This window comes from Chiloscyllium punctatum, chromosome 5 (assembly GCF_047496795.1).
Source record: "Chiloscyllium punctatum isolate Juve2018m chromosome 5, sChiPun1.3, whole genome shotgun sequence".
NCBI lineage: Eukaryota > Metazoa > Chordata > Chondrichthyes > Orectolobiformes > Hemiscylliidae > Chiloscyllium > Chiloscyllium punctatum.
In genome coordinates, this window is record NC_092743.1 from 34,891,688 (window position 1) to 34,913,094 (window position 21,407).

The window sequence follows — 21,407 nt, forward strand, 5'->3', positions numbered from 1 at the left end:
TTTTGTGGGCTTAGTTGTAAAAAAAGATAGGAAAAAAACATTTTAAAAGATACATCTCTGAAGTGATGCAGGGCTTATGCCCAAAACGTCGATTCTTCTGCTCCTCGGATACTGCCTTACCTGCTGTGCTTTTCCAACACTACACTCTCAACTCTGCTCTCCAGCATCTGCAGTCCTCATTTTCCCCAACATCTCAGAAGTGACCTTCTAGTGATATACAAAATAATTAAGAGAAAAATTTATGAAAGTCTGAAGTAGTATTTTAGATTGTATTACTAAGGTAAGAAAAGGGAACATGAGTTTGGATGTATTAAAAGGAAAGTCAAGATTGAGAGTTACCATATTTTCTGCATGTTAATAAAGGTTAGACAGTGGAAGCAAAACCTCTGGAAGCATTAAAAATGATTGCCTTAAGTAGCCAAAGAGAAATTTGCTAGTGTTGCTCTTGAAATTGATCCAAGTTTTTTTCTGGAAGAATTTAACATTAATACAGATGGAGGGCGTGTAGAGCAAAAGGTTACACTTACTAACTGCAGCAGGAACATGATTAGGGCTATAGTCTACTTCTTTGTATCTGTATATTTTGTTTTAAGACTTAAGTACATAGTTTGGATTAATACTCCAATTCTAAAACAATTAGATTGTACTACTGGAGGAGTGCAACATTGTAAAACACTGAGACCCGTTCTGAGGAAGCGTCACCAGACCCGAAACATGAACTCTGATTTCTCTGCACAAATGCTGCCAGACCTGATGAGCTTTTCCAGCAGCTTTTGTTTTTGTTTCTGATTATAAATCACTAGTAGTATTTCGATGATATATTAAACCTGGGCCTTATCTACATGTGAGGTAGATACACAACAAACTAGGATAACATTGGAGGAAAGTAGGGAATTTTCCCAATCTCTTGGGCTGCATTCATTCCCAAATGAACACTATTGAAAAGACTTCGAGATAAATCTTGCATTTTTTTGGTAAGACCAAGTTGCGCTGAGCTTTTGAAGAGTTTTTTGCCGTGAGGCCTGATAATTTTTCTCACTGTATCTTGCCAAATCCAACTCAATAATTACCTATCCTGCCCCATAAGATTTCTTTTGTCTGAATTTTTTAGGATCTTGCTGTGCAGACAATGACTATATAATTTTCCCCAAATAACATTTAAACATGAGGTAATGATAAGGCACTGTACACTTTTCTGTCTGCCAGAGTCCTCGCTTGGCTGCGTGATGGCCTCTGAGGCCTAATGTTGTGAGGTCAAATCCAACATCAGGCCTTGGGGTCACAACCAAGTGAAGAAATTGATGGCAGTGAAGAATTGAGTACATGATTCCCACTAGAAATACCATTTCCTGGATGAAATGTTATCCAAAGCCTTGAGTGGATGAGTGTGGTGCTGAAAAAGCGCAGCAAATCAGACAGCATCTGAGGAACAGGAGAATTGACGTCTCGGGCATAAGCCCTTCGCCAGGAATTGTGATGTCCGAAATGTTGATTCTCCTGCACTTTGGATGCTGCCTGACCTGCTGTGCTTTTCCAGCACCACACTCTTGACTTTGATCTCCACCATCTGCAGTGCTCACTTTCTCCTGAGTGGATGAACAAGAGTCCATGGCATTATTTTGAAGATGATTGAGGGAGTTATCCAAATTGCCTTTGCCTAGAGGTTTATCACTCATTCAATGTCATTGAAAACAGATTTTCTTTTTGGTCATTATTGCGTTGCTGTTTGTATGAGTTTGCTGTTTGCAAATCGACCACTATTCAAAAACAGTGATTACACTTCAAGAGTACTTAATTGCTTGTAGCACCTTGAAATCATGGAAAACACTACATAAACATCTTGCTAAATTTCTTCCACTACTTGCTTTCCTACTCTCCTTCCATTGTTGTGCATTAGGGCAGGATTTTGATAAAACATAAAGTTGAGTTGAGTGTAATATGGCCAACAGGTCCAATCCCATCCATTTCCTGTTCAGTGCATTAGATTAAAAAATAAATGAAAGCAAGCGTTTCTTTGTAGGTCATTTATCCATCCTCATCAGAAGCACTGACTCATGCATAAGAACAATTCTCAGGACACTTGGCAGCAATTGCTACATCTAGAGTGGCTGTTTCAAGCATTGTGAGCCTGAGCAATAAGTATCTGGCATTGAACACTTTTGTATCCCTGTTATCAGTAACTCCCAGCTGTCAGTCTCTGTTGCTGGAGTTTTGGACAGCAGGTCAGCTGGGTCCAGATACCACAATACCACAGCATATTCGCAGTTTTTAATGTCTGAAGATACTGACAATTGAACCCCTTTATTTGCAATCACTCACTCTAAATTACCTTATTCTCCAGTGGACACTTGTTCTACCTCCAATGAAAGAGATGGGCTGTCTATCACCAGACAAGGACAAAATAGAATTTAGATTTAACTTTGACACACATTCAGCAAAGCTTATTTGACATTATGGATGACTGAAAGTCTTGTTCAATAGAAAATTGTACTTAATTGCATATGGGCCAGTGAAGTGGAATCTTCTAGAGCTGTTCAGGTTATGCACTTTGACAGATATTGCCTACAGCCATTATGTTTGATGCATTGCGAAATGCTCCAATGATCTATTACCATGTTATGTACTTTCACTGAGAGATTGAGTTTAAAGGAATGCTGTGGCACGTTCTTCTTTCTGTGGGAGTGTTTTTTCTCTCTCTCCCCCTGCCCAATTGGGATGCTGGGCCCAAAGCCCCAACTTGGTAGTGTGCCATCTAAATGACAACTTGCCTGATGTGAGCCTTAATGGTATACATGTAATCAACCGCATAGTTGAGTACACTATTCTATTCTGATATTCCTTGTTTCAGAGGGAAATGCTGGATGCTAATGGAAGGTGAAAAACTTGACTGAACTTTGAAGTGAGGGGCAGTTGGACAGTGATAGAACCTAACTCATGCTCATTCCAAATTGAACTAAAATTAAGCGGATTCTGTAACAAACAGGTAACCACCTTGTCAGATTAGACCCCAGTGAAGTTGTAAATTATCCCGTTAGCAATTTTTTTTTGTCATATTGCTATAAAGTGGAACTTGTGGAAATCTTCCAGGCAATAACATGCTGATCCTAAACATTTTACCATATGAGGGTTAAAGAGCTGTGGCTCTTTAATCCTCATATGGAGTCAGCCCTTCAAATACTTCTCAGCAGCAGTAGGATTTGAAATAGTCTCAAAGCATGAAATACCTTCACATCTGCTGTCAACTGCAATGATTAGCAGGGCAGTCTATTGCAAGATACAGAAGTTGTTTGACCTTGATTAGCATGCATTCTCAAAAAAATGAAGTGCTGGCATGAAAACGAAGCTCAGCTCAAGATTTCTACATTGCTTTTTAGAAAAATTAAGAAATAGGATTTTCTTTTACTGTCTCATATTAGATACTTACAAAGCAAATAATTCACTCACTCTGGGAGATCTAAGGAAAGGATGAAAGTCAAAAGTTGTAAAGGGTGGAAGGAAAATAGAAGTTTTATTTGGGTGCCAATGTGAAATGGGTTGATGATAGAGAGTTATTTGCCACTCTCAAACTTTCTTTGTTTTATGGAAAGAAGTGGTATAAAGGAGTGTTGCAATATTGAAGATGTTATCTTCCAGATGAAATACTGAAAGGCCTCTCTAGTCACTATAATTGCACTACATGCCACCACATGGCACTATTTTGAAGATGTCAATGGGGCGTTCACCCTGCTGTTCTAAAAAATATTTATCCCATAAATAGTATCTAAGACAGATGGTCTGCTCATTTTAAATTTCTTTTATTTGCCGTTTGTGGGAACTTCCTTCATACGAGTTTGCTTTTGTTTTTTAACTATAAAAGTGACTAAACTTCGAAAAGTTTAAGATTTTAAAAAACCTTTTGTTTATCAAAATAATGAATGCACATGGACTGCAATGGTTCGAGGAGACAGCTCACTATTACTTTCTCCAGGGCAACTAGGGATGGACAATAAATGCCAGCGACACACCCCTGAATGAACACAAAATAATAACTTTTCACTTTTATTTCCACTGTTTCTCGTCACAGACCTGATAGTATGAAGTTTTTTTTTTGCTTTTACAGGAAGTGTGTACAGAGAATGTACCGGAAATGGAACATGGGCCTCTAGAATCAATTACTCCCACTGTGAGCCCATCTTAGAGGAGAAGGTTAGTCTGGTCTTCTTGCTATGGACTGTAATTGTTAACTATCGCACTGCCTTTTCCTTCAACTCATAAGCGTCTGTTTTATTTGTGAGAGGGTTCATGTTCCTTATCATTTTATTCTCAAATTCACCAGTGGGCCATGCACAAACATTGTGAGGATGAGTTTGGGTATCCTGCTCCCAATCTTCAGCTATTCTGACCTTGAACTGAATGCTACTGAAAATGCAATGCTGCCCTACAACACCTGCCCAGCCCGGACTTTATGTTTTCGTAACAATCAGCCTCTTAGCACTCCTCTGGCTGGCCATTCCCAGCACCTTTCGCCTCCTATACTAAGATGGTAACAAGTTTGTTTAATAGTTGTTCAAAATTACATGGAAGCGCCATGATTTTGGGTGATGTAGAGTTCAACATATCCTAAAGCTTGTAACCTTCTCTCAGGCTTCTGGACCCACTTTGATTTACTTGATGGAAGTTTCCAATTCAGTCATAGTTATACTTTTAAGGGGAACACTTTATTTACTGAGGAATATTGCTTTTCAGTGTGGGGAGTGGAAGGCAACATTTAGTGTGTTTTTCATTGCCCACATACGGTGCAGAACTAGACTGATGATTGAAAAATGAAATCAGAGCTCATCAGGGGAACATGCAACTGAATATATTGGCAAATGATGGAATGACCTCATGTTTCAACAGCTTCACATGGGAAGAGTGAAGTCAAAGTTAGTCCCAGGCTCACTAGGCCAAATGTCAAACGATGCTGTTCTGCACAGCATTGGTCAGATATCATTGAGCTGATTTACTGCAATTGGATGACGTGAGCAATGGGAGTTGCAGCAATTTAATCGAGATGCGAATGTGATGGATTGAAGACGTAAGTCCCTTCATTTCTGCCTTCTGGATAAAGGTGCTTAAGAAACCATTGGGTTTTGACACCAGAATCCTCCACCCAGCCGACCACAGTACCAGCTCTCTGACATTCCTCTTGCCCCATCAACAGGTCTCCAACTGTGCCCTCTCCACAACACCATGAAGCCTCAGTCTACTTCTGCCCCAACCTTCTCCTCATCTGTGCACTACCAGCCTTGGGTTCAATGCATTACCTGACCACGATCACTCACTCACTCACCTCGAGATTCCCGATCCTCCCTACCTCAAGACTCCCGACCATTCCCACCTCGAGACTGCTGACCTCCCCACCTCGAGGCTCCCTACCATCCTCGACCTCAAGACTCCTTACCATTCCTACCTCGAGACTCCTGACCTTCCCCAGCTCTCTACCATCTCCATCTCGAGACTACCAACCCTCCTCAGCTCATGACTCCCTACTATCCCCACCTGGCAACTCCTGACCCTCCCCATCTCGAGGCTCCCTCCATCCCCACCTTGAGACTGCCGAACCTCCTAAGTTCAAGACTTTCTACCATCCCCACCTCGGGTCCTGACCCTCCTCTCCTCGAGACTCCCAATCCTCCACACCTTGATGTCACTGAGCCTCCCCACCTCGAGGCCTCCAATCTACCCCACCTTGAGGCCCTTGATCCTACTCAACCTGCCTGGCAACAAACCACTAGCACTCGCCTCCATGAGACCTCCCAACCTGCTCCACCACCAACCGACTGATTGTCAATTATTGGGATGTATTGGAATGTAATCTCGTCTATTGGGACAGACTCCTCCCTAAGGTCAACAACACCCCCAACTCCCCTATGCCATATCTCCCCCCAAGGCCATTGGCAACACCCCCGATTGGTTAAGTAGGTAAATGTCATCAAAAAGCATTTACTTTGACATATCCTAAGGACATGAAAGCCATTACATAAATTCAAACCCAGCTGGTCATTTCTCAGAGACAGGATTTGAGTTGACAGCAGTAATGGCTTCAGGAAATGCTTGGATTCATTTCAAAAATGGGACAATGGCATGTTAAAAGAGGGTAAGAGTTGAGTGACTTTCTCTTGGACTTAAAAATGTCGATCTGAAATTTCTTCAGCAGTTCTCTCTATCTCACGGTATAACTGCAGCAGAATATCAGACCTGGGACCAACAATGTAAATGATTATTTACACTGTTTCTATGGATTTTCTTCTGAAGTTATATAAGAAATCCTGCTAAAATTCTACTGCATCATTTTTATCTTATAATTTGGCCTTGACATGCTGTACCTATTGAATGCAAAGAGCTTGTAATGAATTTGAAAAAGTGAGCACTTTCTATTTACATAACCCCCCAGAAAATCTGGGGAAGCTTTTGTATTTGTTAGAATTCTGTCATTGTTGAGTTACAATATATTATTAATGCCATGTATACTTCACCACAGAGTACCATTAAGAATAATTGACATTTCGATTATTGAGTTGCTAAAGAAAGCTTTCTTTTGGGCTTGTTGCCATCTTTAATTAGATTCCACTAAGCCTATTATGTGCAAGTTTGCTGCATATTTTCGGGTGAATGCTCCAAGTTTTACCAGCAAACTTGTTATTGTCACTGATTCTCGTAAGTGTCAATTTGGCCTTGTTAGTGACAAGCTTAGCTTTGAGTCAACAAGGACCATTGGTTCCAGCTTCACTCTTGTCTGACACCCCACGGCATCACTTAGGTAAAACCATGTTGTTAGGGTTGCTCTTTTAAAGTTACAACAAATTTTACATGCAAGCTGAGCTTGATATTAAAAAAAAACCTATAAAACAAGTAGAGTAGTACCATTCTGGCTAATATTCTGCCCTCAAACAATAGTACCAGAAATGGAATAACTGGCTGTTTATTCATTTCAGTTGCTGTTTCCAGCTCCTGATTTCTTTTTGTGTGTAACAATGGCAATTTCACTTCAAAACTACTTCATCACTTTTATCAATAAGAACTGTTGTGATTGCGTGTTTCTTAGTGTGTAAAATATAATCATTTAAATAGATGCTTATGCTAATATGCATGCCACTAATGAATTGATGTAATGTCATATGATTCTGTTCTCTTACACTGTCGGTTACGAAAAATGAACGAAAGCAGCATGTCATTAAAACTGTGTTTAATCCTCTGTCCTCTTATCATTTGTATTAATTAGTAAGAGATAAGACAATGAAAAAAAATATTTTTTTAAATAAAAGGATAGATTTCTTAGCCATTTCAGAAGGCATTAAGAGACATTGTGGGATCAGAACGACATGTAAATTGAGCACATGTGTGGGTCCTTTTCCCTGCGCAGCATTAGTGAATGAGTGGCTTTGTTGTGTCAATCTGATATCTCTCTGGTTCCAGCTCATACACTGACACATTTATTGAATTTCTTTTCACTGTTTGCCAACTAATCTCTGAATTGTTTGTCTAAGATTGATTACATCTAGTGCATTGAGGCAAATTGTGAAGAATAGATGTTTGGAGTGATGTCTAATGAATTCTGGACATCAGCTGGACTGAAGATTACATTCTTTCAGCCAAATGGAACCTGACCAGAATATAACTCAACATGGTCTTCACACTATATTAAGAATATAGGTGTGGATTTTCAATGTGCCCTGACTGTCAGACTGGCATCAGTGAGCTAAATTTTATTGCGTTCATTGGAAATGAAACTCAGACAGATTTTACATTGGAGCTGCATCACCAGATTTACGTTCAAACAGCAAGACTAAATTTGACACCATCTAGTCACCTGTCATATATATTGTAGGGTCATTGGGGGAAAGGTGGAAGTAAATTTTAACATAAAGCTAGATGGCAATTTTTTTTTCAAAAGCTAATGTTCCAGCAGCATCAGGAACTTACAAAATTGAAGGAGATCTGAATTAAAGGATGTATACACCTCTTTAATTTGCGCAGTTCTAAGTTTTGTGCCTAATAATATACTGTTGCTACAGGGCTGACCCAGCATTATGCTGAAGGAATTTGTTAATAAAGCCTCTCAGTACTTAGAGTCACAGAGTCATAGAGTTGGTACAGCATGGAAACAGACCCTTTGGTCCAACTCGTCCATGCCGACCAGATATCCCACCTAATCTAGTCCCGTTTGCTGGCACTTGGTGCACACCCCTCTAAACCCTTCCTATTCATTTACCCATCCAGACCCCTTTTAAATGCTGCAACTGTACCTGCCTCCACCACTTCCTCTGGCAGCTTATTCCATACACTCACCATCGTTTGTGTGAGTGTATGGAAAAAGTTGCCCCTTATATCCCTTTTATATCTTTCCCCTCTCAACCTCAACCTATCCCCTCTACCCCAGGGAAAACACCTTGTCTGTTTACCCTATCCATGCCCCTCATGATTTTATAAACCTCAATAAGGTCACCCCTCAGCCTCCGATGCTCCAAGGAAAACAGCCCCAGCCTATTCAGCCTCTCCCTATAGCTCAAACCTTCCAACCCTGGTAACATCCTTGTAAATCTTTTCTGAACCCTTTCAAGTTTCACACAAAGACCAGAATTGCATGTAATATTCCAAAAGTGGCCTAAACAATGTCCTATACAGCCATAACATGACCTGCCAACTCTTATACTCAATGCTCTAAACAATAAAGGAAAACATACCAAGTGCCTTCTTCACTATCCTATCTACCTGCAACTCTGCTTTCAAGGAAATATGAACCTGTACTCCAAGGTCTTTTTGTTCAGCAACATTCCCCAGGACCTTACCATTAAGTGTGTAAGTCCTGTTCTGATTTGCTTTCCCAAAATGCAGCACCTCACATTTATCTAAATCAAGTTCCATTTGCCACTTCTCAGCCCATCTAATCAAGATCCTGTGGTACTCTGAGGTAACCTTCTTCACTGTCCACTACACCTCCAATTTTGGTGTCATTTGCAAACTTTTAACTGTACCTCCTATGTTCACATCCAAATCATTTAAATAAATGACAGAAAGCAGTGGACCCAGCACCAATCCTTGTGGCACACCCCTGTTCACAGGCCTCCAGTCTGAAAAGCAACCCTCTACCACCACCTTCTGTCTTGTACCTCTGAGACAGTTCTTTATCCAAATGGCTAGTTCCCTGTATTCCATGTGATCTAACCTTGTTAACCAGTTTACCATGAGGAATCTTGTTGAATGCCTTACTGAAGTCCATTTAGATCAGGCCCACCACTCTGCCCTCATCAATCCTCCTTGTTACTTCTTCAAAAACTCAGTAAAGTTCATGAGACATGACCTCTCACACACAAAGCCATGCTGACTATCCCTAATCCGTCCTTGCCTTTTCAAATACATGTAAATTGATTTGAATTTAAAGTTTGGTAGAAGATTTGTAGCTCGGGTGCTCGTTGTTGTGGTTCTGTTCACCGAGCTGGGAATTTGTCTTGCAAACGTTTCGTCCCCTGTCTAGGTGACATCGTCAGTGCTTGGGAGCCTCCTGTGAAGCGCTTCTGTGCTGTTTCCTCCGGCATTTATAGTGGCCTGTCTCTGCCACTTCGGTTGTCAGTTCGAGCTGTCCACTGTAGTGGCCGGTATATTGGGTCCAGGTCGATGTGTTTGTTGATAGAGTCTGTGGATGAGTGCCATGCCTCTAGGAATTCCCTGGCTGTTCTCTGTTTGGCTTGCCCTATAATGGTAGTGTTGTCCCAGTCGAATTCATGTTGCTTGTCATCTGTGTGTGTGGCTACTAAGGATAGCTGGTCGTGCCGTTTCGTGGCTAGTTGGTGTTCGTGTATACGGATCGTTAACTGTCTTCCTGTTTGTCCGATGTAGTGTTTTGTGCAGTCCTTGCAAGGGATTTTGTACACTACATTAGTTTTGCTCATGTTGGGTATCGGGTCCTTTGTTCTGGTGAGTTGTTGTCTGAGCGTGGCTGTTGGTTTGTGTGCTGTTATGGGTCCTAGTGGTCGCAGTAGTCTGGCTGTCAGTTCAGAAATGCTCCTGATGTATGGTAGTGTGGCTAGTCCTTTGGATTGCGGCATGTCCTCGTTCCGTTGTCTCTCCCTTAGGCATCTGTTGATGAAATTACGAGGGTATCCGTTTTTGGCGAATACTTTGTATAGGTGTTCCTCTTCCTCTTTTTGTAGTTCTGGTGTGCTGCAGTGTGTTGTGGCCCTTTTGAATAGTGTCCTGATGCAACTTCGTTTGTGTGTGTTGGGGTGGTTGCTTTCATAGTTTAGGATTTGGTCTGTGTGTGTGGCTTTCCTGTAAACCTTTGTGGTGAATTCTCCGTTCGGTGTTCTCTGTACCATCACGTCTAGGAATGGGAGTTGGTTGTCCTTTACTTCCTCTCTAGTGAATCGGATTCCTGTGAGTGTGGCGTTGATGATCTGGTGTGTGTTCTCTATTTCTGTGTTTTTAATTATTACAAAGGTATCATCCACGTATCTGACCCAGAGTTTGGGTTGAAGTTGTGGTAAGACTGTTTGTTCTAACCTTTGCATTAGTGCTTCTGCTCTGAGTCCAGAGATGGGTGAGCCCATGGGTGTTCCGTTGATTTGTTCGTATATTTGGTTATTGAATGTGAAGTGTGTTGTGAGGCACAAGTCCAGTAGTTTAAGTATGCCGTCTTTGTTGATAGGTTCAACGTCCTGTTGTCTGTTATGTCTGTCCAGCAAGTTGGCTATTGTTTCTTTGGCTAGTGTTTTGTTGATGGAGGTGAATAGTGCCGTTACATCGAATGAGACCATATCCTTAGCAGCTATCCTTAGTAGCCACACACACAGATGACAAGCAACATGAATTTGACTGGGACAACACTACCATTATAGGGCAAGCCAAATCGAGAACAGCCAGGGAATTCCTAGAGGCATGGCACTCATCCACAGACTCTATCAACAAACACATTGACCGGGACCCAATATACCGGCCACTACAGTGGACAGCTCGAACTGACAACCGAAGTGGCAGAGACAGGCCACTATAAATGCCGGAGGAAACAGCACAGAAGCGCTTCACAGGAGGCTCCCAAGCACTGACGATGTCACCTAGACAGGGGACGAAACGTTTGCAAGACAAATTCCCAGCTCAGCGAACAGAACCACAACAATGATTTGAATTTGTCGTCACGTGTACCGAGGCACAGTGAAAAGCTTTGTCTTATGAGCAATACAGGCAGATCACAGAGTTAAGTAGCAGAGATAAGTAAATAATAGGCAAACAGTGGCGAAAACAAAAATACAGGTACGGGCGAATGTTGAGAGTTTGTGAGTCCATTCAGTATTCTAACAGTAGGTTAGAAACTGTTTCAAAACTGGCTAGTGCATGTGTTCAGGTTTCTGTACCATCTCCCCGATGGTAGAGATTGTGGAAAATCATTTCCAGGGTGGGATGGATCTTTGAGAATGCTGGCGGTCTTTATTTGACAATGGGCCTGGTTGATGGATTCTATAGATGGGAGGTTAGCCTTTGTGATTGTCCAGGCCGAGTTCACCACTCTCTGTAACTGTCTTTGATCTTGAATGGTACAGTTGCCAAACCAGGTAGTGATACATCCAGACAGAATGCTCTCGATGGCCTATAAAAATTGGCAGGGATATTTGCCCTCATGCCAAATTTCCTCAGCTGCTTGAGGAAGGAGAGACATTGTTGTGCCTTTGTAACCAGTGCATCCACATGAAGAGTCCAAGAAAGCTTGTTGTGAATGACCACTCCCAGGAGCTTGACACTTTCCATTTGTTCCACCACTGTGCTGTTAATGTGTAGGTGGGCATGAGTAACATCGTGCTTAAAGTCAATATTGAATTCCTTGGTTTTGCCAGCATTGAGAGCTAGGTTGTTCTCAGTGTACCATTTTTCCAGGTCTTCCAACTCCCCTCTTTAGTCTGTTTCATCACCATCTGAGATTCAACCGACTATGGTGGTGTCATCAGTGAACTTGTAAATGGCATAAGTCTGGTATTTGGCGACGCAGTCATGGATATACAGTGAGTACAGTCGGGGGGCTGAATATGCACCCCTGAGGGGCTCCAGCGTTGAGTGTTAGTGAGGATGAAATATTGTCCCCAATCTTCTCTGATTGTGGCCTCTGGGTCAGTAAACTGAGCATCCAGTTGCAGAGAGTGGGGCTTAATCCGAAATCACTAAGTGTAGTAATTAGTCTCGAGGGGATAATAGTGTTGAAGGCTGAACTCTAGTCAATGAGTAGGATTCTTACATAGCTGTTCTTGTTATCAAGATGCTCTAGGGAGGAGCGAAGGGCAAGTGATATGGTAGCTGATGTGAATCTGTTGGTCCGATAGCAAATTGGAGTGGGTCAGGAGTAGTGGGAAGATTCCCTCCAACACTTGCCCACCACTGATGTCAGGCTTACTGATCTATAGTTCCCTGGCTTTATCTTACCACGTTAGCCAAAATCCAGTCTTCCAACTGTGATTATCTATGATACAAATATCTCAGCAAGGGGCCCAGCAATCACTTCCTGAGCTTCCCACAGAGTTATAGGGTACACCTGATAACGTCCTGGGGATTTATCCACTTTTATCATTTCAAGATGTTCAGCGTCTTCTCCTCTGTAATATGGACATTTTTTTTAAGATGTCAACATCTTTTTCCCCACATTCTATATCTTCCACATCCTTTTCCAAGTAAACACTGATGCAAAATACTGGTTTAGTATCTCCTGCAGCTCCACACATAGGCTACCTTGCTGATCTTTGAGGGGCCCTGTTCTCTAGGAGAAAGTGAGGATTGCAGATGCTGGAGATCAGAGTGGAAGGTGTGGTGTTATTTTCTCCTTAGTTATCTTTTTATCCTTAAAGTACTTATAAAATCCCTTTGGATTCTCTTTAACCCTATTTGCCAAAGTTATCTCATATCCCCTTTTTGCCCTCCTGATTTCTCTCTTAAGTATACTCCTACTGCCTTTATACTCTTCTAAGGATTCACTCGATCTATCCGGCCTATACCTGACAGAAGCTTCTTCTTTTTTTCACCCAGCTTTTCCTACACCTACCAGCCTTTCCTTTCACCCTAACAGGAATATACTGTCTTGGTACTCATGTTATCTCATTTCTGAAGGCTTCTCACTTTCCAGTCGCCCCTTTACCTGTCAAAACCTGCCCCCAATCAACTTTTGAAAGTTCTTGCCTAATACTGTCAAAATTGGCCTGCCTCCAATTTAGAACTTCAACTTTTAGATCCGGTCTATCATTTTTCATCACTATTTTAAAACTAATAAAATTATGGTCACTGGCCCCAAAGTCCTCCCCCACTGATGCCTCAGTCATCTGCCCTGCCTTATTTCCCAAGAGTAGGTCAAGTTTTGCATCTTCTGTAGTGGGTACATCCACATACTGAATCAGAAAATGTTCTTGTATACACTTGACAAATTCTTCTCCATCTAAACCCTTGACACTATGGCAGTCCCAGTCCATATTTAGAAAGTTAAAATCCCCTACCATAATCACCCTATTATTCTTATAGATAACTGAAATCCTAACATATTTGTTTCACAATTTCCCGCTGACTATTAGGGGGCCTATTATACAATCCCAATAAGGTGATCATCCCTTTCTTATTTCTCACTTCCATCCAAATAACTTCTTTGGATATTCCCAGGAATATCCTCCCTCAGTACAGCTGTAATGCTATCCTTATCAAAAACGTCACTCCCCCTCCTGTCTTGCCCCCCTTTCTATCCTTCCTATAGCATTTGTAGCCTAGTTAAAAATTGGATTTTTGCCTGCAACTGCTTCCTTTTGCTTTATTTTCTTCAGAGAAGTACAATAGGTTATTATCTAATCAGTAATGCGTTCTCGAAGTTGGGTAGGCAAAGTAAAACCAGGACAGAGATCTCAAAAAATATCTTCAGAAAATAGTTCCTTTACAATTTCAATAAGTGCACCACACAAAAAAAAACATTGACAAACTGAACTGAGGACTGATGGCAAATTGATCTGTTGAGTTTCTCTGGCAATTTCTGTGTTTGATCAGTTCTGATCTTGGTTCAGGAGTGGGGCTGAACAGTGTTGTATAAGGTCATGAAATGTTCGAGACTGCATTAAGCTCCACCGATCTCATGATGTCATGGGATGGGCAAAATACTGACTATTTCAGGAGCCAAAGCAAGAGGGAGATGCCAGCAAAATAGCCCTACCACAAGCTGATAGTGGTTGGCATCATAGCACATACAATAGATAGGATTCACAAATAAGGGTAGCATGCCAGTTTTCCAATGAATTTCATGGCACCAGCCCCTGTGAGGCAGGTAATCATAACAGCAATTTAAAGATTCCAGTTGACCTCCTTAATGAAGACTCTGGTTTCCTGAAATAACTACCTATAAGCGGAAATTTTCAGGAAGACTGGGCATAGGCAGAACACCCAATCAGACCCAGAAACCATCTTGATGCAGATACAGTTAAAGGTAATCCAGGAAAGGATTTTCTCCACCAGGATAGTAGTAGCCTAGTTCTTGTAATTGTTTACTAATTAAATATTTGTGAAAGGGTACTGAGGCAGCTTTCCATTGAAGTGTTCTGTTGGCACTTGACTAAGTGCATTGCAAACTGCTGCTGCTCCCAAGCGAGAAGGTCTCTGATTCCCCCTCCAACTTTGAAAGTCTGCCTGCCTGTCCGAATTAAACAGGGAACCCGTCTCCCTGTCAGTTAGGTGGGAACCTCTCAGGGAGTGAATGTCCCATGGAGTATCCCCAGGTACAGGTTCAAAATGTGGGAATGGTCTGAATTCCTGTTTCCTGACCACCGAGGGATCATTTTCAATTCATACTGTCAAAAAAAAGAGGAAGAGAAAAGGGATCCTGTAAAGGAGAGAACGGATCAGGAAGAAGATGGAAGGGAGGGAAAGTGCTGCAGGGAACAAAATGAAAAATGATAAAGGAAAAGGGGGAGGGAAAGGAATGTGGTGCACAAAAGGAAATAGTTAAAACAGGGAAGAGAGGAAGGGATATTAGGAACATAAACAAATAGGACTGATAAAAAGAGGAAGGCAACGGTTATATGGGACATTAAGGAAAGGATTGATCAAAGAAGAAAGAGGGGGAAGAAAAGGAAAGGAAAAGAACTGGAAAAGGAGAAAAAAGTAAGGTTCAATAATATTGTTAATATTTTTAAATTCCATTTATGTGAAGATCTTTGGTGACTTTATTGACATCTACTGTGATTACAGCCCAGAGTAATCTCCAGATAAGGCCTGTACCTTGATTACTGCAGTACAATCGTTTGCAAATTGATCTCCTAAAGGGATATCACCCCAAAGGTGGTAACACATGTTATGAGTCAAAACATTTAAATATTGGGTTATAGCAAAATTGGTTATACAAACATAAGGATTTACAAGTCCAGAAGTCTATGTGTCCATTTATTGTTTTAGGTTTTTATGGTATAACCTTTGAAAATATAGATTTCAACCTTATCTATTCTGGGTATGTGGATGTATTATCAGTGCCACCTGATGAAGGAGCGTCGCTCCAAAAGCTAGTGCTTCCAAATAAATCTGTTGGACTATAATCTGGTATTGTGTGATTTTTAACTTTTTACAGCCCACTCCAACACCAGCATCTCCAAATCATGACTTAATAAGACCTGGTTTCACTGCACACTTTGGAAGTCTCTGTGGGTAACCAAGTTGCCAATGTGGACATGGGAGTTAAGTCTGAACTCTTGTCCTATGCGTTGTTGAGGTAGTGCCACATTTTCTTTCCAGTCATGCACTCTATCTTCATTCTTCTTTGTTGAGGAGTGCGTTCTGAATCTCAGAGAATTGGCATGGATGGTAGCTTAGCAATGTCGTTCTCACTTGCCTGTCTGATGAAAATGGCCAGCCTGAGGTGTATCGTGGTGTCATGAAAATCTTGTTGTGTTATCATTAACAGGATAAGTGATCTAACAGTGTGAACCATTTGTTCAGGGAGATTTGGTTCATAACCCCATTTTGACACACATGGCCCTGAGACACTGGGCCCGTTGTAAGAAATGATTTCTTCAGGTGCATCAAACAGATGGTACTCAATGTGACTGTCATGTGTAAGCTGCCTCCAGGACAACTTGAAATTTAATTAAATAATCCGTGACTAAGCTACAGTTGTCTTCATCTATGATAAATAGACTTCTGGTGATTTTGGACCAAAGAACTTATAGAGGTTTTTAAAAATCATGAGGGGTGAATATATAGGGTAATGACAGGTGTCTTTTCCCTTGGAAGGGGGAACTCAAGACTAGAAGGCATATATTTAAGGTGAGAGGAGAGAGATTTAAAAAGAATAAGGGGCAAATGTTTTACACAGAGGATGGTTTGTGTGTGGAATGAACTTCTAGGGGAAGAGGTGGATGTGTGCAGAGTTATGACATTTAAAAGACACTTAGATAAGTATCTGAATAAGACACGTTTGGAGGGTTATGGGCCAGGAGCAGGCAGGTAGGACTAGTTTAGCTTGGGATTATGTTCAGATTGGATAGTTGGAGCAAAGGCTCTGTTTCTATGCTGTATGACTGATTTGTGGAACCTTGTGAAGGGTAGGAGTTCTTTACATTGTTGTGGCTGCTGGTTCTGGCATACCATGTACATAGCCACTATTATGTCTTTTATTTGGCCACTTGTAGCTGCATCTTTGAAGATTTGTTGCATTGGTGAGCTGAGTGTCCTTCTATACTATACACCTTGCACAGATCTTGGGATGCAGGACTGCTTCATGATGGGTGCACGACACCACTCTTTGCACACAGCTTTGTTTCTGACCCCTCCAGGGTCTATACTGTTTGCTACAACTAACATCTCCAGGTTTAGTTGTCCAGTAATAATAGTTTCAGATTTTTCACCATCTGCTAGCAGTAAATCAAAGCTGTGTCCTTTTTATTCCCTAAGGGCTTTTCTTTTGAACACTTTCAGTCGGTGTTGAAACAATAACCAACTCCACTATTCACTCTGACAATTCAAACTCTGAAAAATTATACTCATTGTCCTTGTTTCAGCATCTGTTGATAAATTTATCTATTGATTCTTGTGGCTTTTGCCCATAGATGATCAATTCTTAACAATGAATTCTAAAGTTAAATCTAATGTTAGATTAATAGCTGGTGTTCTGTGGCTTCCACATTGCTGTGGGATCTTTTTGGTCATCTTCAATAAGCCAGAGGTATTGACTTTGTGTAACCCGTCATTATCAACTTGATCAGTACCTTCGCTGCTTGTTTAACTGCTGCTTACTCCATGAACTTTTGTTTGCAAAGATTTAAACGTGGATGTTAGATCCATAGCTTTCCAGTTCACAGAATCCCTACAGTGTGGATGCAGACCATTCAGCCTCTCAAGTCCACAATGACACTCAAAGAGCATCCCAGCCAGGCCTAATGTCCCTAACTTATCCCTATAACCCTGCACTTCCCATGGCCACTCCACCTAAGCTGCACAACTTTGGATTGTGGGAGGAAACCCACACAGACATGAGGGGAATGTACAAACTCCACACAGACAGGTGGAATTGAACCTGGGTCTCTGGTGCTGTGAGGAAATTCAGCACTGTACTTAGTGTTCCTTTCTATTTTTGGCTCAAAACTTGCTTTAATATTTGTTCTGTTGGCCATGCATTTTTCCTGAATGCAGTCCATGTTTTCTTTTGGAGTTTGAATTTCAGAACACTTTATTTAGTCCAGGGTGTGGCCACCCAAATTTGAAATATCCTGTCGATAGAGCGAGTTCAAATCACTTGGCTGCCTGCATGAACTTGGCCAACTGGAAGTACTCACTGTTTATTTGGAAATTTTTTTTTCCTGTTTTCTGTTCTATGGGAACTTGCAAATTGCAGATACATATTGTTTGCTGCTGCTGTTTCCCTCCGCTTGCAAAGCTGCTTTCTTGTTTTCTCTATGGGTGGCACGATGGCTCAGTGGTTAGCACTGCTGCCTCACAGCGCTAGGGACCTGGGTTTGATTCCAGCCTTGGGTGACTGCCTGTGTGGAGTTTGCACATTCTCCCCGTGTCTGCGTGGGTCTCCTCTGGGTGCTCTGGCTTCCTCCCACAATCCAAAGATGTGCAGGTTTGGTGAATTGGCGATGCTGAATTGTCTATAGTGTTCAGGGATGTATAGTTTAGGTGCATGAGTTAGGTGTAAATTTGGAGTAATTGGGTAGGGATATGGGTCTGGGTGGGTTACTCTTTGAAGGGTTGGTGTTGAATTGTTGGGCCTAATGACCTGTTTCCACAGCGTAGGGATTCTAAGGAAAAGAACAATCCCAGATACATGTAATAATATTCCTCTGTTATCTAAACATAACACAAATGAATTGCATGGATTCCATTTACTTGAAGATCTCTGGTGGGCTATCGGGCTCATTTTTCTTGTTGACCTCCTAATGGTACCTCACTCCGAAGGTGATAACAAAACATGAGGGAGAAGAACTAATGAGCCAGAGGCAAATCCGTAGGAGCATCAGAAAATGTATGGGAAAAGGAAAAAAGGAATATGCTGAAACATGGGGGATAAATAATTTATGTTACACAAGGAAAGTGACAGTGAAGCAATTTGAGAATTATATCCTAAGTTATTCCACTTTAAGCTTCAAATCAGGCAATACTTCAGAGATTGTTCAAATAAATTCCTTTAATACCTCATTACATTCCCAACCTATTCACCAATCTGACATTGCATTAACACCTAAAAGCAGAATTAGTGTTCACCCATTGGTGTACATTTGATTACCTACTTGAGTGAGTTTTTCATTATAATGAAGCAAACCAGAAAAAAAAGCACTACATTTTTATCAAGTGTGCTTACCTAAATCTGAATAGTACATCTGAGCTTTGGGTGGTATTTCCACCACTGCAGCTTTATATCCAAAATTATAACATTGGTTACATGTCATAAAGATTTTATTGACTATAAAATGCTTTGGGAAAGCATGAATTTACAATGGACACTGTACAAAGGCAAGTTAATTCTTTTGTAAAATATGAATTTTAAACCATGGAACTATTACTAGGCTCAGTAGAAGAATTGAGTCAAAACGTGTGGCACGGGAAAAGCACAGCAGGTCAGGCAGCATCCGAAGAGCAGGAGATTTGGAGCATAAGCCTTTCATCAGGTATCATTCCTGATGAAGAGCTTATGCCCGAAACTTCGACTCTCCTGCTCCTTGGATGCTGCCTGACCTGCTGTGCTTTTCCAGTGCCACACGTTTTGACTCTGATCTCCAGCACCTGCAGTCCTCACTTACTCTCAGTAGAAGAATAATCAAATTTCAGGTTTTGAAACGTGTCAGGGTGATCTGATGGGGACATAATAGCCCATTTGTAGTAGTACTACTACTGCCTAAATTTCGTCAGTGTAACATGTATTGTTGCCTTAAGATATTGGTATGAGGAAAAGTTTAGGGGATTATGACTCAAAAGATAAATGTCTGCTGTAAGTACAAATTGATAGAATAATGTTAATGGGTCACTAGTAAGTTTCAAATCCTCTGGGCAGAATTTTCAACCTTTTTAGTGATGTGGTCAATAGTGAACAGCCTGACAAAATGCAGCAAAAATGGAAACATCAGACCATCAACATTGAAAACAATGTTTCCAAATTTCCCGTTAATGTTTAAACAGTGAAATCAAATCTCACTAATGAATGGTACCCATCTTGTTTCCATGGTTTTACATCCTGTTATGAGCTGAGCCCAACTCTTTTTTTTCAGCAGCTTCAATTCTCCTTTCCTTCCAGCAGAAACTGCACGGCACCAAGCCCTGACCTGAAAGCCAGAGCTGTTACCTCTTTTTGCTTGCTCCTGTGGGCCTTCAGCCCTCTGTCTTTATCACAACATCTCTGCATGCTCCATCGTCCCTGTCCTCGTCCACCCTTAAAGCAAGCAAGTCAGCATCAGCAAGCCACCAGCCTTTCCACATCACCATGCCTACTGTCAGTCCAACTCACCCACCACTTCAGGACTTCTTTTCAGAGCAGAGGAACGTCTACGACTTTCATGCTTTTGCCAGTTCACTTTAAGTGCAGGAAAACACATGCACCTGCACAAGATGCCTCTTATGGCTCTTAGCTACATTTCCTAGTGGCCCCTCAATTTGTAGTTATTTGGAGCTTGCCAGACTCTGTGGCATGCTTGACTTTTACTGAAGAAGGTGATAAAGATGTTTGTCACTGTTTAGTGAACTGAAAACTCAAAGGAGTAGACATATTGCTGTGTGCTGCTATGCTACATCATTGTCACAACTACACCAAATGCCAACAGCGTATGTGGCAAATGCAAGGAAAGCTTTCTGGCAGGCTCATTTTCGTGCTGATCTCCTGAAGGGGGAAGATGATGACCTAATGGTATTATCAATAGACTATGCATCAGGAAACTCAGCTAATGTTCTGAGGGTCCGGGTACAAGTCCCACCATGGCAGATGTGTAATATTGAAAAAAAGGTCTGAAGTTAAAAATCTTCTGACTACCATTGTTGATTGTTCGAAAAACCCATCTGGATTACTTATGTCCTTCAGGGAAGGAAATCTGCCATCCTTACCTGGTCTGGCCTACATTGACTCCAGAGCCACAGCAATGTGGTTGATTCTCAACTACCCTCAGCAAGCCACTCAGTTGTATTAATCTCAACAAAGAAATGATGAACCACCTGGGCACCAAACAAGACAATGACAGAAACAGCCCTGTTGACTCTGCAAAGACATCCTTACAAACATTTCGGAGCTTGGTCAAACGTGGAGATTTGTCTCACAGAATAGTCAAGTAACAGCCTGGCACAGTCAAACTCACAGAATCATACCTTACAGACAATATCCCAGGCACCACCATCACCATTCCTGGACACGTCCTGTCCCTTGGCAGAACAGACCCAGCAGATATGACAGTGCAGTGGTATACAGTCGCGAAGGAGCTACCCTGGGATTCCTCAACATTAACTTCAGATTAAACATGGCAAGGAAATCTCCTGCTTATTACCATATACCATCCTCCCATGACTGATGAATCAGAATTATTCTATGCTGAACAATACTTGGAGGAAACACAGAGAGTGGCAAGGTCACAAAATGTACTCTGTACAAAATGGGGATTTTAATGCCCACCACCAAAATAGGCTTGGCAGCAATACTATTGATCAAATGGGCCTGGTCCTAAAGGATAGCTGCTAGACTAGGTCTTCAGCAGATGGTGAGAGAACCAATAAGAGGTAAAAACATACTTGACCTCATTCTTATCAATCTGTCAGCTACAGACGCATCTGTCCATGACAGTATCAGTAAGAGTGACCACAGCACAGTCCTTTTGGAAATGAATCTGCCATTGGGACAGGATATAACCAGGGATGTTGATGGTGGTGCCTAGGACATTGTCTGTAAGGTATGTTTCTGTAAGTTTGACTGTGCC

At 41.5% G+C, this 21,407-nt stretch overlaps 1 protein-coding gene across 2 annotated transcripts in view; it reads left to right on the plus strand.

Moving 5' to 3' along the window:
* The window catches only part of LOC140476973 (corticotropin-releasing factor receptor 2-like), a 211,056-nt gene that overhangs the window by 109,672 nt on the left and 79,977 nt on the right, over window positions 1–21,407 (plus strand). For both annotated transcript variants that reach the window (XM_072570019.1, XM_072570020.1), the window contains one exon: window positions 4,100–4,185. In XM_072570019.1, the coding sequence (XP_072426120.1) occupies window positions 4,100–4,185 (86 nt within the window). The remainder of the gene's footprint in view (window positions 1–4,099; window positions 4,186–21,407) is intronic.